This window comes from Crocodylus siamensis, chromosome 5 (genome assembly GCF_052110815.1).
Source record: "Crocodylus siamensis isolate JL-2025a chromosome 5, ASM5211081v1, whole genome shotgun sequence".
Lineage (NCBI taxonomy): Eukaryota > Metazoa > Chordata > Crocodylia > Crocodylidae > Crocodylus > Crocodylus siamensis.
The window spans coordinates 51,217,685-51,229,764 of NC_143399.1; the positions used below are offsets into that span (position 1 = coordinate 51,217,685).

The following is a 12,080-nucleotide window of genomic DNA, read 5'->3' on the forward strand; positions in this document are numbered from 1 at the left end:
ATGGGATGGTGCATCTGGGAGCAGGACAGGCAGATAGGGAGAGACATCAAGGAGTAGTATGGGAGGCGGGGGTGGAATTAGGATCATGGGCCAGTGATAGCGGCAGGGCTGGGGCAGAGGCGTGATCCACTCTTTGCACGATGGGTCATGATCAGCTTGACCCAGGATGGGGGCGGATTGCATGCCCTCGATCTGGCCCCACTGCCCCTGCATGGGTAGCCCCAGTTCAGTGCAGTTGCAGAGCACCACAGCCTGGCAATGTGGAGTGGCCTAATCTGGTCATGATCCACTGGGGCCATCCTGCGCTGCCAGGCTGCACCAGTTTACAGTTACGCTGTACTGGGCTGCCTCCACACACCTGTGTTGGGGCAGGGGCAGTGGGGGTGAGGTCATGGGCATGCGCTCCACCCCGTTCTGGATTGGACTGGTCACAATCCATTGTGCAGGGAGCAGACTGGCTCTGCCACAGGCCCTGGCCCCACGCTGTCACTGCCCCATGATCCCAATTCCAGCCCCGCCTTCCCATCCTGCTCCCAGAAATCACTCCCCATCTAACCAAAGGAATTGGAGCTGGATGGAATAGTGGGTTAAACAAAAAGTGTTGTGTATCAGACTTTGGATATAAAAGTCTGGATGGGGCAACAAATAAACAATAATGTTGTCCTAAACATAATTTGTGCTGTCACAGAATCACTATGCAGTTTTCCATACCAAAAAAATCTACTCAGCAGAAATAAGGGCTGTCATAATAATAGAGTGGCAGGTCAGGTTTATGTGCATTGATGGAGCAGCGTAGAAAAGACTTTGTGCACTCTTCCCACTGTGTAGTTCAGGCTAGTCATTAGTTTCTCACTTCCCAGAACAGAATTACTCATAGCTTAAAAAGAAAATATTTGTTAGAAAGTGACTTATGTTTGAACCCCAAACTGATTTCAGTGGTATTCCTCCTGCTAGACTTTTCATTGTCCTTACCCAAAAGGTTAGTTCCTTAGATTCTTGGGTCATCTCAGATCATGTAGAAAACAATGCAGAAAAGTACATTATTTTCACTATTCCATGTTGCACGGAATGCAATACTGTAAGCTTGAATGGCACTCAAGCGTTTATTTTATTTTCAGAGCTTCAAATAGGCCTCAAGGTCTGTTTTCTTCCATGGTATTCAGGCTCTTCTGTATATCACATTGACAGGAGGCCTGGTACACATAATAGGACAAGCCCTATTAGACCTAGCAAGAACTCATAAGTGATTCTTCTGATATTCCAGCTCTACAGTTCTTCACAGTTTAATTTTTCTAACTTGGGTTGGCTCCTAAAGCTTTCTCGACAGACAAAGAACCATTCTCCATAAAATAAATGGGAGGGATGACTAGAAATTTGTTAGTCAGAAAAACTGGCAGGTTTGGGATATGGCACTGTTATATCTCATCTCCCATGGCCATCTTCACATGGGGCAGAAGTTTTTTTTAGAAAATCTTGAGCAAAAATGTATTGGAAGGTAAAGAAAAGATTAGGAAATCGTATCTAACTGCAATATGGTGGAAGTTAATTTGGATATAGCATCTTCTAGTTTCAAAATATAAAAAAGGAAGCGGGGAGGAAGGCTCCCATCGTTTCTTTTCAGTGCCTGTCTGTTGACTTTGCCTAGTATCACCTTTTCTGATATTAGTCACCCCAAAGTTTTGAATATCTCACTCCTATGTCCTGTGTGTGAGCCCCCAACCATTATCCTTCTTAAGGGAGTATGACGTTATAAGGTGTTCACTTGGGTTTCTGATCAACTGTGGATTTTTTAGGCTGTGTTTTTACATCAGGACAACTCTATCCAGCTATTCAATCTAAGGAATCCATTACATATCTTTTCTTCCTACAAAATAATCACTGAGACTGCTTTTACGCGCACGCCAAACCCAGCACGTACCCAGAAGAGGCAGCATGTTAGTTAAACCCAGTGTGCCCAGCATCTGTATAGATCAGGTGCTTTAGTGAGGCTTTTTTGGCTGATTAAATCAGCTATTAGATAAAAAAGCCAGAAAGCGCTGCTGCAGTGCCTGATCTATACAGATGCTGCAGGGCCAGATTGAAGTAATGTACTACTTCTTCCGGTAAAGTGTGATGGTTTTTTGTTTTTAACATTTGCAAGCAGCTTGTGTTCAGAATTGTCAGGACTTCTTTGCACTGAGCATATCAACCATACCTACAGGCTGGGGAGCTCCCTTCTCGTCAATGCAGAGGCAGAAAAGGATCTTGGAGTTATCATCAATGCCAAGATGAACATGGGCTGGCAGTGTGGGGATGCAGTCAGGAAGGCCAACCACACCTTGTCATGCATCCACAGATGCATCTCAAACAGATCCAAGGAGGTGATACTCCCCCTCTATGCGGCACAGCTCCACACAGCTGGAGTACTGCATCCAGTTCTGGGTGCCACACTTCAAGAGGGATGTGGACAACATGGAGAGGGTCCAGAGGAGGACCACTCGCATGATCAGGGGGCAGCAGGGGAGGTCCTATGAGGAGATGCTATGGGATCTGAACCTGTTCAGCCTCCACAAGAGAAGGCTGAGGGGGGATCTAGTGGCCTGTTACAGACTAGTCAGAGGGGACCAGCAGGCATTAGGGGAGTCCCTGTCCCCCCCAAGCACTCCCAGGAGTGACTAGGAATAACGGTCGCAAGCTGGCAGAGGGTGGATTTAGGCTAGATATCAGGAAGCGGTACTTCATGGTCAGGGTGGCTAGGATCTGGAACCAACTTCCAAGCAAAGTGGTGCTGGCTCCTACCCTGGGGGTCTTTAAGAGGAGGCTAGATGAACACCTTACTGGGATCGTTTGACCCCAGTACTCTTTCCTGCCATGGCAGGGGGTTGGACTCGATGATCTGCTCAGGTTCCTTCCAACCCTACAAACTATGAAACCGGTAGTCACTTCCTTTTTCCCTTTTCATGAGTAACTTTCCCCCTATATTTGCAAATAACCCTCTTGATCTGACCTACACATAGGTTTTTAAAAAAAAACCCAAAACATCAGATGCATAGTTTCACTGGCCCAACCTCAGTAATGTCCTTTCCAGGGTGTATACCATTTTTGGCTGAAATCCTTTTTAATGCTAATTTATTTTGCTGACTTGTGTCAATGTTACCTAATGCATTATACATTTAAAACAGTTCCTGAATAATTCCTCTTTATCCATAATTTTCTTGGTAATCCCAACTTATATAAAATATGAATGAAGGACAGGTGGATGAAAATGATTAAAAAACATGATTTCATGCGAAGGGAGGTTGAAAAGAGTGAAAAAATGATACAGAATTTAAATTGAGTGTTCTAGCTACCCTTAAAGAATGAAAGGCAGGAGGAAGATGCTGAGTGAAGCTGAAATTGATGAAAACAATGATTTTACTTTCCCTTCAATAACAAACCTTGCTTCAGGGAATCAGAATGATAAAATTTTACAAACCCATCTATGTTAGATAAAGAGTTTCTACTTTAAATTACTGATTGCCACTTCAGGTGGCAGCACTGAATACACAAAAACAAAGTGCAATATTTTATATGACACATAATTGTTGAATACAGTTGTAGTATTGTCACCTTGTATAGCCCAGGAGACAGCACTCAGTGTGGTGTATTGAATTTAGGGGCAAACAAGTCTTTTAGTTTAACTACATAGCCTGTGAAGAATGTTGAGTGAGCTTCTTTGAATCACGATTCTGCTGGGACTGCCTACAGCTTGACCTCACTCCTTGTTTTGTACTAGGCAAGTAGGGTGCTGTTAATAGCCAGAGTAAGAGATGAAATTAGCTAGTAATTCTCAAGAAATGTTCAGAAATAGTTGAAAGAGATTCAGTTACCAGGGAGCAGAAGATTTTGGGTAAAAAAGAACTTATAAAAGACAAAAAATTACTGATAGCCTGATTTTTCTCATAGGAGGCAAAGTTTGGGAAGACTAATGTAATCCTGAATATGCAGTAAAGCTTAACTGATCATTTGGCCATAAAAAACAGACATTCAAAAAGCCCAAGCCTGAATTGATTCAATCTTTGCAGGTTAGACTAACTTTCAGAGATTGAACCAATTTGCAAGGGGGTAGACATTCACTTTTGATTCAGGGAATGCAAGCATATGCCTTTAGTGGCTCAGGCTAGAAGCTGGGGGGCGCTAGAGCAATTCCTCCCTTCCCTTACACAGTGCTGAGGGGGTTGTGGCCAGGTTCCAGCAGGACACTATGATTAGGGAGGGTTTTAAACCCCCCACCCTGGCCTGAACAATCCACAGCCAGGGTGTGCCTGGTGGGGGAGGGGGAAGCAGCTTTCGCCAGACTGTCTCCCCACCCCCCAACCCCTGTTCGCCGCTCAAGGAGCAGGAGTGTTGCCAGACCCTGGGTAGAAAAGGGGCGGGGGGGAAGGACTGCTTGTGTGGCCTGCACGCATCTGTTGGTGATACTGAGCTTTTCAATCTCCCTCTCCCTGCTTCTTCATACTGTCTGCAGCAAACTGACAGGCCCTACATTCATTGCAAACCAGGTCATTTCTCACACCTTTCTCTGTCCTCCACACTGACAGCAAGCCAGCAGGGAGCTTATCAGAACCACAAAGTTTCAGCCCATCAGGAAAACAAAATCTCTCTCATTAGTTCAAGTTCTTCTTAAACAGCTTTTTGCAAAGCATTTTTAAGGAAGAATGGTGGATGTGTTACTAGCTGACCTGTTGATTAGCTCCAAAATCCCCTAAGCGGACACTGTTCCGTCTGTCTTTGTTCCAGTGAAACTGGAGAGACACACACATAGACACCTCTCAGCATTAGTTACCATGGGGTTGGTGTGACCATGACCACATGCTGGATGGGGTCTGTGCCTCTGGGGTTGATGCTGTGGGAGAGGGGGGTGGGGGATCCCTGCTTGAGGAGTGAGCAGACACTACTGTGTCTGCAGTCTCTACCTCCTTCTCAGCCAGCTGGAGCTCTGGCTAGGGAGGAGAGGGGAGGGGCCAGCCCTGCTCTCTGGAGCAGATAGTCCAGCCCAGCCCAGGGCCGAAAAGCATGCTGGGATCCTGGGGGACTCTAATTTAACTTAAACCAGGAAGGGTTCTGGGACAGAAGTTCCATAAACCAGTTTGACCCAAATCGCTTATGTCTAATACTACATTCAACCAGGTTTAATCAGTTTTGGCCATTTTGCAACTTGTATATGTGCACTGAACTTCTGTTCTGTTACGGGTTTAAACCCGTTTCTGATCACTTAAATAGGTTTATATGTAAGTTCAGTCTCTAGCCAAAGAAACACCTTGAATAGCCAAATGCTACTTCTGTTTCTTGACTGAGGTCAAGTGACAGATGTTCTCCTATCCACCTCAGTCATATGTCTGAACCTCTCTGCATTAAGGCAAAGTGCTGTCTCCCCATCTTGTTCTAATAACTAGAGTACTTAGGCTAGACTAGAGTACTATAAATAAGTATACCCTATTCTTGTCTAGTTGTAGGATCAGCACAAAGAAGCAGAGAATTGTTTTGGTCTGCAGCGTAGTTTGTATTAAGCACTTTATTTCTGTCCCCTTCAGGTGTGGTTTTTATAGAGGGACCAAATGTGTGGCCACTGGTGAGAATCTATCGAGGTGGCTTTCTCCTGATAGAATTCCTTTTTCTCCTGGGCATCAACACATATGGCTGGAGACAGGCTGGAGTGAACCATGTCCTCATCTTTGAACTCAATCCTCGTAGCAATTTGTCCCATCAGCATCTCTTTGAGGTAAACAAAACAAGTCACAAAAGCACTTGTGAGGTCTGAGTGTCTGCAAGATAAATCATGTCTTGTTTCCTGGCATAGAATTGTAAAACAATTACCAAGTCCAGAAGAGGAAGCTACTGGTGCCTGATTTGATTATACTGTTGAAAATTGCTCTCTGTTGTATAATGATAATAAAGCAATTCTGAATCCCACAATGAACTATCACGTGTATAACTATGTTTGTTTGTTTTGTTTTCCTCTTCCCCATTTTTACTAGATTGCTGGATTCCTTGGGGTATTGTGGTGCCTGAGCCTGCTGGCATGTATATTTGGTAAATTCACCTACATCCCTATGCAGGTGAACCCACTCATCTTGTATGGATTTATGTTGCTTTTTCTCATCAATCCCACCAAAACTTTGTACTACAAGTCCCGGTTTTGGCTGCTCAAACTGTTGGTAAGTCTGGGTCTGGGACTTTATAAAACTTGGGAGAAATTGCTGTGGGTGACTGAGTTCTAATAGTTGAAGTGCATGAAAATGTGTTAGCAGTTCTCAGGCTGAAGCGTATGCCACAGAGTTTGTATGTGTGCTTTGAGGGTGTATGCTTATGGGACAGGGTCATGCTTAAGAAATTACCTGTGTTTGTTGGGAATATTGTTACAGAAGTGTTTTTTGTTTTTTTGCCAGTCTGTTCTGTATCTGTAATAGTCTTCACACCAAGGATATAATATAAATGTTCACATGTTCAGAACTGTGCGTGCACATGGACCTTTGCTCATGTCCTGTGTGTGCTCACCTTAAGCAATTTGGATAGGATTACAAAAATGAAAGCAAAACTAATAAAATGCAGTTTTGCCCAAATGTAAAACACACCAGTTCTCAATTGGAAAGAATGGTGTGTTTCTGAGTGGCAAACTTTTGCTAAGGTTATTTTCTGTCGTGCTCATAACTTGAAACAGTACTTCCTAAGGGCTAAGATTTTCTATACCCTTTCTTGGTCAGAAAAAAACAGTTTCTGCTGCCATTAATCAGGGAACTTAAATGCAAAACTATATTAACATGCTCATTAATTCAATATTAGGTTTAGAAGTGTGAGTCTGAAACTTTCAGTGGTTTTCAAACATATTGACCCATTGATATCCCTGCTCCCACCTTACCTCATTCCATGTGTCCCTTTTATATTAATAAAGTGCTGGTTCCTGCACTGTCTCATTTGTTATTTTGAGCTGCTAGGTTCCACTGAGGCTTTTTATCCAGTCTGCCTTGGAAAACTGCTGAGTGATCTGCAGGAGGAAAGATGCAGCCTTTGATTTGGGGGTCTTGGCATATTCTCCAGGGAATATAGAGAATAAACAACTGACATTATCAGGAACATTTCAAAGGCAAAAAGTAATATGGCTTTACTTACATGCTGTAGGTGCACACAACTAACTAACCTTTAAGCTAGTGGTCTCCCACCTTTTTATGATAAAGATCACTGTTTGGCACCCCAGGATCTACTGTGTCCCCTTGCCCTGTCCGTCACCCCGCCTCCCAGGTAAGCAGCCTGGACTCTGACCCCACTCACCCAGCCCAGCCTGGATGGCAGTGCGAGTGGCTCAGCCCAGCCACATGTGTCCTGCGACTCCCAATCGTGGAGTTTCTGATAGACTGAGATCGACTGTCAGAGGCTCCATGATCTACCAGTCAATCGAGATCAACTGGTTGGTGACCATTTCTTTAAGCATTCAAGTTTCTGATGGTAGAAACACTGAGTTGGAGACTCTTTGGTTCCTTTCTGGCCCTTTTCCCTTTCACTAGTCAATGAATTACCATGTCATACTTAAAGCTTCTTTTACAGATGCAGTAATATTCCTTTCTCCTTTCTTTTTAGCCCCCAGTCTGGCCACCTGTAACGCATACGTCTTTTTCTGCAGAACTGCTGCCTAGCCAGTTGGCCCCAAGCCTGTAGCGGTGCATGGGATTGTTCTGTCCTACATGCAGGACTTTGCACTTGTCCATATTGAACCTCATGAGATTTCTTTTGGTCCAGTCCTCCAATTTGTTCAGTCTCTCTGAATCTCAGCCTTACCCTCCAGTGTATCTACTACTTCCCACAGCTTTGTCATCCACAGACTTGCTGAGGGTGCACTGTGTGCCATCTTTCAGATCACTGATGAAGATATTGAGCAAAACTAGCCCCAGGACCAACTGACCCCTGGGGCACCACTTGATACTGGCTGCCCAAATAGATATTGAACCTTTGACTACTACCCTCTAAGCCTGATGATCCAGCCAGTTTTCTGTCCACATTTCAGTCCATTCATCTAACCAACATATACTTCCTTAGCTTGCTTGTGAGAATTCTGTGGGAGACCATATCAAATCTTTGCTAAGGTCAAGGTATTTCACGTCCGCTATTTTCCGCTATTTTCCCTGCAGCTACAGAGCCAGTCATCTCTTCATAGAAGGCAGTCAGGTTGGTCAGGCATGACTTGCCCTTGGTGAATATGTGCGGATTGTTCCCTGCTCCATGATTTTTTCTGGGGACTGAGGTGAGACTGACTGGTCTGTAGTTCCCGGGATCCTCCTTCTTCCCTTTCTTCAAATAGGCACTATATTTGCCCTTTTCCAATCATCTGGGAAAGCATATGTTGTTCATTTGACTACTGAGACTGTGTTCTACATGCTTTTTAAAACTGCTTTCACAGGTACTCTGAGTGGTACCCCACAATGTGAACAGTTATCCAAGCACTACTCAGAGCAGGTCCCTTTTTTCTATTTAATTTATATAAATACACTAAACAGATGCAAGTCATAGATTATAAAGACAGCAAGGACTGCTTTGAGATCTAGTCTCATATGTCTGAATCATTCTGGGAAGTTTTCTGCTTTGATCCATTCATTTTTTTTAAGTAGAGCAGGTCCTTTTAGGGGGGAAAAATCTACTTTTGATTTAAAAACTTGTAATGGTGAGCTCACTACAAGCCTTTGAAAAATTGTTCTGATAGTTATTTTTCTTCCCTATTAACAGTTGGCCCCATATTTCTAGCTTAAATTTTGTCTACCTTATGTTTACAGTTTGTGGACATTACTTTTTTGTCCTCCAGATTGAAGGACTTAACCATTTGTTTGTTTGTTTTCCCATGCAGTTACTCAGATTGGTCAAGTCTCACTTTTTTTCTGTCTTTTTAATAATTTTATTGGCTACTCAGATTTTCGACTTCCTTTTTAAACTGTAGAACTAGATACACTATTTCAGTGTCAATAGAGGTACTATATCCTTTATTCTTCCTTGATACTTCTTTTTTTTTAGTGCGATCATTGGATACACAGCCCTTTTGGCCCCTGTGTGACAGTAGGAACTCATAATTAGTTGATTATTGAACAACAAACCCACCATACCTTAAGTCCCTTTCTGAATAGCTGCTTCCCAAGGTAGTTCCTCATCCTACGTGCTTTCCACATACCCCTTTTATAAAATTATCTCAATCATGTGGTATCAGTTAATCTTTGACCTTCATTATTTACCACTTCCCTCAATCCTTGTGTTATCTGTAAACTTTATCAGTCATGTTAATATGTCATCTTCCAGGTTATCAATAAATGTTACATAGCGTGGCACCAAAACACAATTCCTTTGGGACACTACTAGAAATATGCTCATTCAAAATGATTATCCATTTATAATTACACTTTGAAGTCTCTCACTTAATTTTTAATCTGCTTAATGTGTGCCATGTTGATTTTTTTTTAAATTGTGTTTTTTTTTAACATGCTAGTTTCATGTGGAAAATATCGTGGTACAAAGTCAAAAGCCATATGAGAGTCTTGGGATCAGTACTAACACCTTAATCAATGAACTTCTAATGCCATATATCCCAAGATAGGACCTAGCTTTTAGAAAGATATCTTGACTGTTTTTTATTTAAAAAAAAAAAAGTAGAAAAAGTTAAAAGAAAGAAACATTAAAAATGGGCAAGATAACTTATGCCAATCAAATTTCATAACAGCAAATCCATTATTGTGCCTAGGATCAATGTCTGGCTGACAGGTCTGTAATTACCTACGTTGTTCCATTTACCCTTCAAAAAAATATTGGCATAACAGTCACTTTCCTTCTGTCCCCTGGACATTTTACAGTATTTCCAGATTTATTAAAAATCAACATTAACTGCTCAAAGAGCTTTATGGCTGTTTCTTCTTAATCTCTAGTAGATTATTTGGACATGTTTACTAAATGCTTTTTATGTTTGAAGCAAGGAATTTTTTTGGATAATATCTTTAATATAGTTAGAATAAAATCAGATAAGCTTTCAAATGCAAAGCATTCTTATATTTGATATTTAAATGCCGTTTTAATTACTGCTAGAAGGGAAAACATCTCATAAATCATCATAAGCTGTGGAACATCCGTATTGCCTTGTCTCCCTGTGTTCCTCAGTCTTGTTTCTCCCTTTTGGGATTTTTTAGGTTCTGACTTTTGAGGGAGACATAACTATGGCTGGTACAAATCACTTCCTTACATGAGGATGAAGTAAAGTGTGACAGATAGATATAACAATGGAAAACATCTCATAATTCATCATATGATAAAACTAGAGGTGCACCAATATATTGGTCATATATCAGATTGGCACTGATAAAAGGAAAAATAACATTATTGGCTATCAGCTTTTTTTGGCCAGTGTAGCCAATAATATCACTGATAAATGCCATGTGCATGTGTGCAGCCGCCATGCATGTGGCCAGGAATGCAGTCCAGCAGCTTGGACAGCAGCGCCTTTCAGGTAAGTCTTGGGGGAGAGCCTGGAGGGGCAGATCAAGGCCCCCACGGTGAAGGATAAGTGGGGCAGGGACAAGGGCAGGAGCTGCCCACCAGGGTCGTGAATGGGATCCTGGGGCCAGGAGTGGGATGGAGTTGTGGACAGTTTGTCCAGGGGGAGTAGGGGGGCAGGGACAAACTGCGTGCACCCCTGGGGGAGCATATGAGCCCCCAAATTTTTGTGTGGAGTGGAGGCGGGCTGCCTACTGTGGGTTTGGGGCTAGGGGCAGCCCCAGGCTTTTAACATTGTGGGGGCTGGGCTCGGAGTGAGCGGGAATGGGACAGGCTCAGCTGTGTTGGGGCGGGCAGGTGGTGGTGCTGGGAGGGGTGGCTATAGCCCCCCAAGCTCCCCATAGTGCTGGCCCTGCTCAGGGCTCTCTGCTGCCTTTTCCTTAGGAGCCCTGGACTGGCCATGCACTCCCTGCTTGCCCCGCAATGGAGGGGCTCCCAAGGGAAAGGCAGCAGAGTGAAGTACCCTGAGCAGGGGCAGTGTTGGGGGGGGAGGGTGGGGGCTTGAGGGTCTATAGCCACCCCAGAATTCCCCATAGTCACCCTTCCCAGCACCACTGCCACTCCACACAGTTGTACCCAACCCGTTCCCTCCTTCTCCGAGCCCAGCCCCAGCCCAGTCCCCTGTAGGGAAGAGGCTGGCACAGCCCCTGGGCCTGAGTCCACAGTGGGCAGCCCGCCTCCGCTCCACAAAAATCCAGGGGGACTCATGCTTCCCCAGGGTGTGCACAGCAGTGGGGAACTGTCCCCCACCTCCACCCACCTGTGACCCCTGGATGTGCCACCTGTGGCTCTGTCCTACTCCCAGCCTCGGGGTCATATTCAGTGCCCTGGCTGGGCAGTGCCTGCCTCTGCCCCCCTGCCTCCCTAACCACGCAGGCCTCAATCTGCCCCCACCATATCCCTTCCCTCCCCCACACCTCTTCTTTTCCACAGACTTACCTGCAGGAAGCTGCTCTCCAAGCTGCCAGGCTGCATTTCTGTAAATCAGCTATCAGATCAGTACTGGTCAATATGGCTGGTTAATAATCAGCTATCAGTATTGTCCAAGAAAATCTTTATCAGTGCACCTCTAGATAAAACAACATTGTCTAGTTTTTTCCCCAAAATACAGAACAGAAATATTTTGTGCTAAAGCTTTGTCAGCATAATTGTTTCAATACATAATTGTACCAACTTAATATATGTATCTGACTAACTTACTTAGTAAAAATGGTGCAAAAATTGTGTAGGGTAGCAGTTTGGTTTGCTAAGGGTTTGTCTGCATACAGAGATATGTGACCTAGGGTATTTCTCTCAGCACTAAATTAGCTGGTGCAGAGTTGTGCACTACTGTGGCTAGCTTGCTTCCAGTAGCCAAACCAGCTTGTTAAAGCTAGCTTGTGCATCTCTACATTACATTTCAGTCTAGACATACCCTCAAGTGAGCTGGCCCCTGTGGAACTGAGTTGTAGGGCGGGATGCCTCAACAAAATACAAGGGCATTTTAATGGCGGAAAATGACACAGTACTTTTAAATACATCTCATGCAAAAAGCAGACAAACCA

At 43.9% G+C, this 12,080-nt stretch overlaps 1 protein-coding gene across 1 annotated transcript in view; it reads left to right on the forward strand.

Moving 5' to 3' along the window:
- XPR1 (xenotropic and polytropic retrovirus receptor 1) overlaps positions 1 to 12,080 on the forward strand; it is a 207,051-nt gene that overhangs the window by 153,601 nt on the left and 41,370 nt on the right. Inside the window, exons 8-9 of the mRNA XM_090047853.1 lie at positions 5,553 to 5,740; positions 5,997 to 6,176. Of these exons, the coding sequence (XP_089903979.1) occupies positions 5,553 to 5,740; positions 5,997 to 6,176 (368 nt within the window). The remainder of the gene's footprint in view (positions 1 to 5,552; positions 5,741 to 5,996; positions 6,177 to 12,080) is intronic.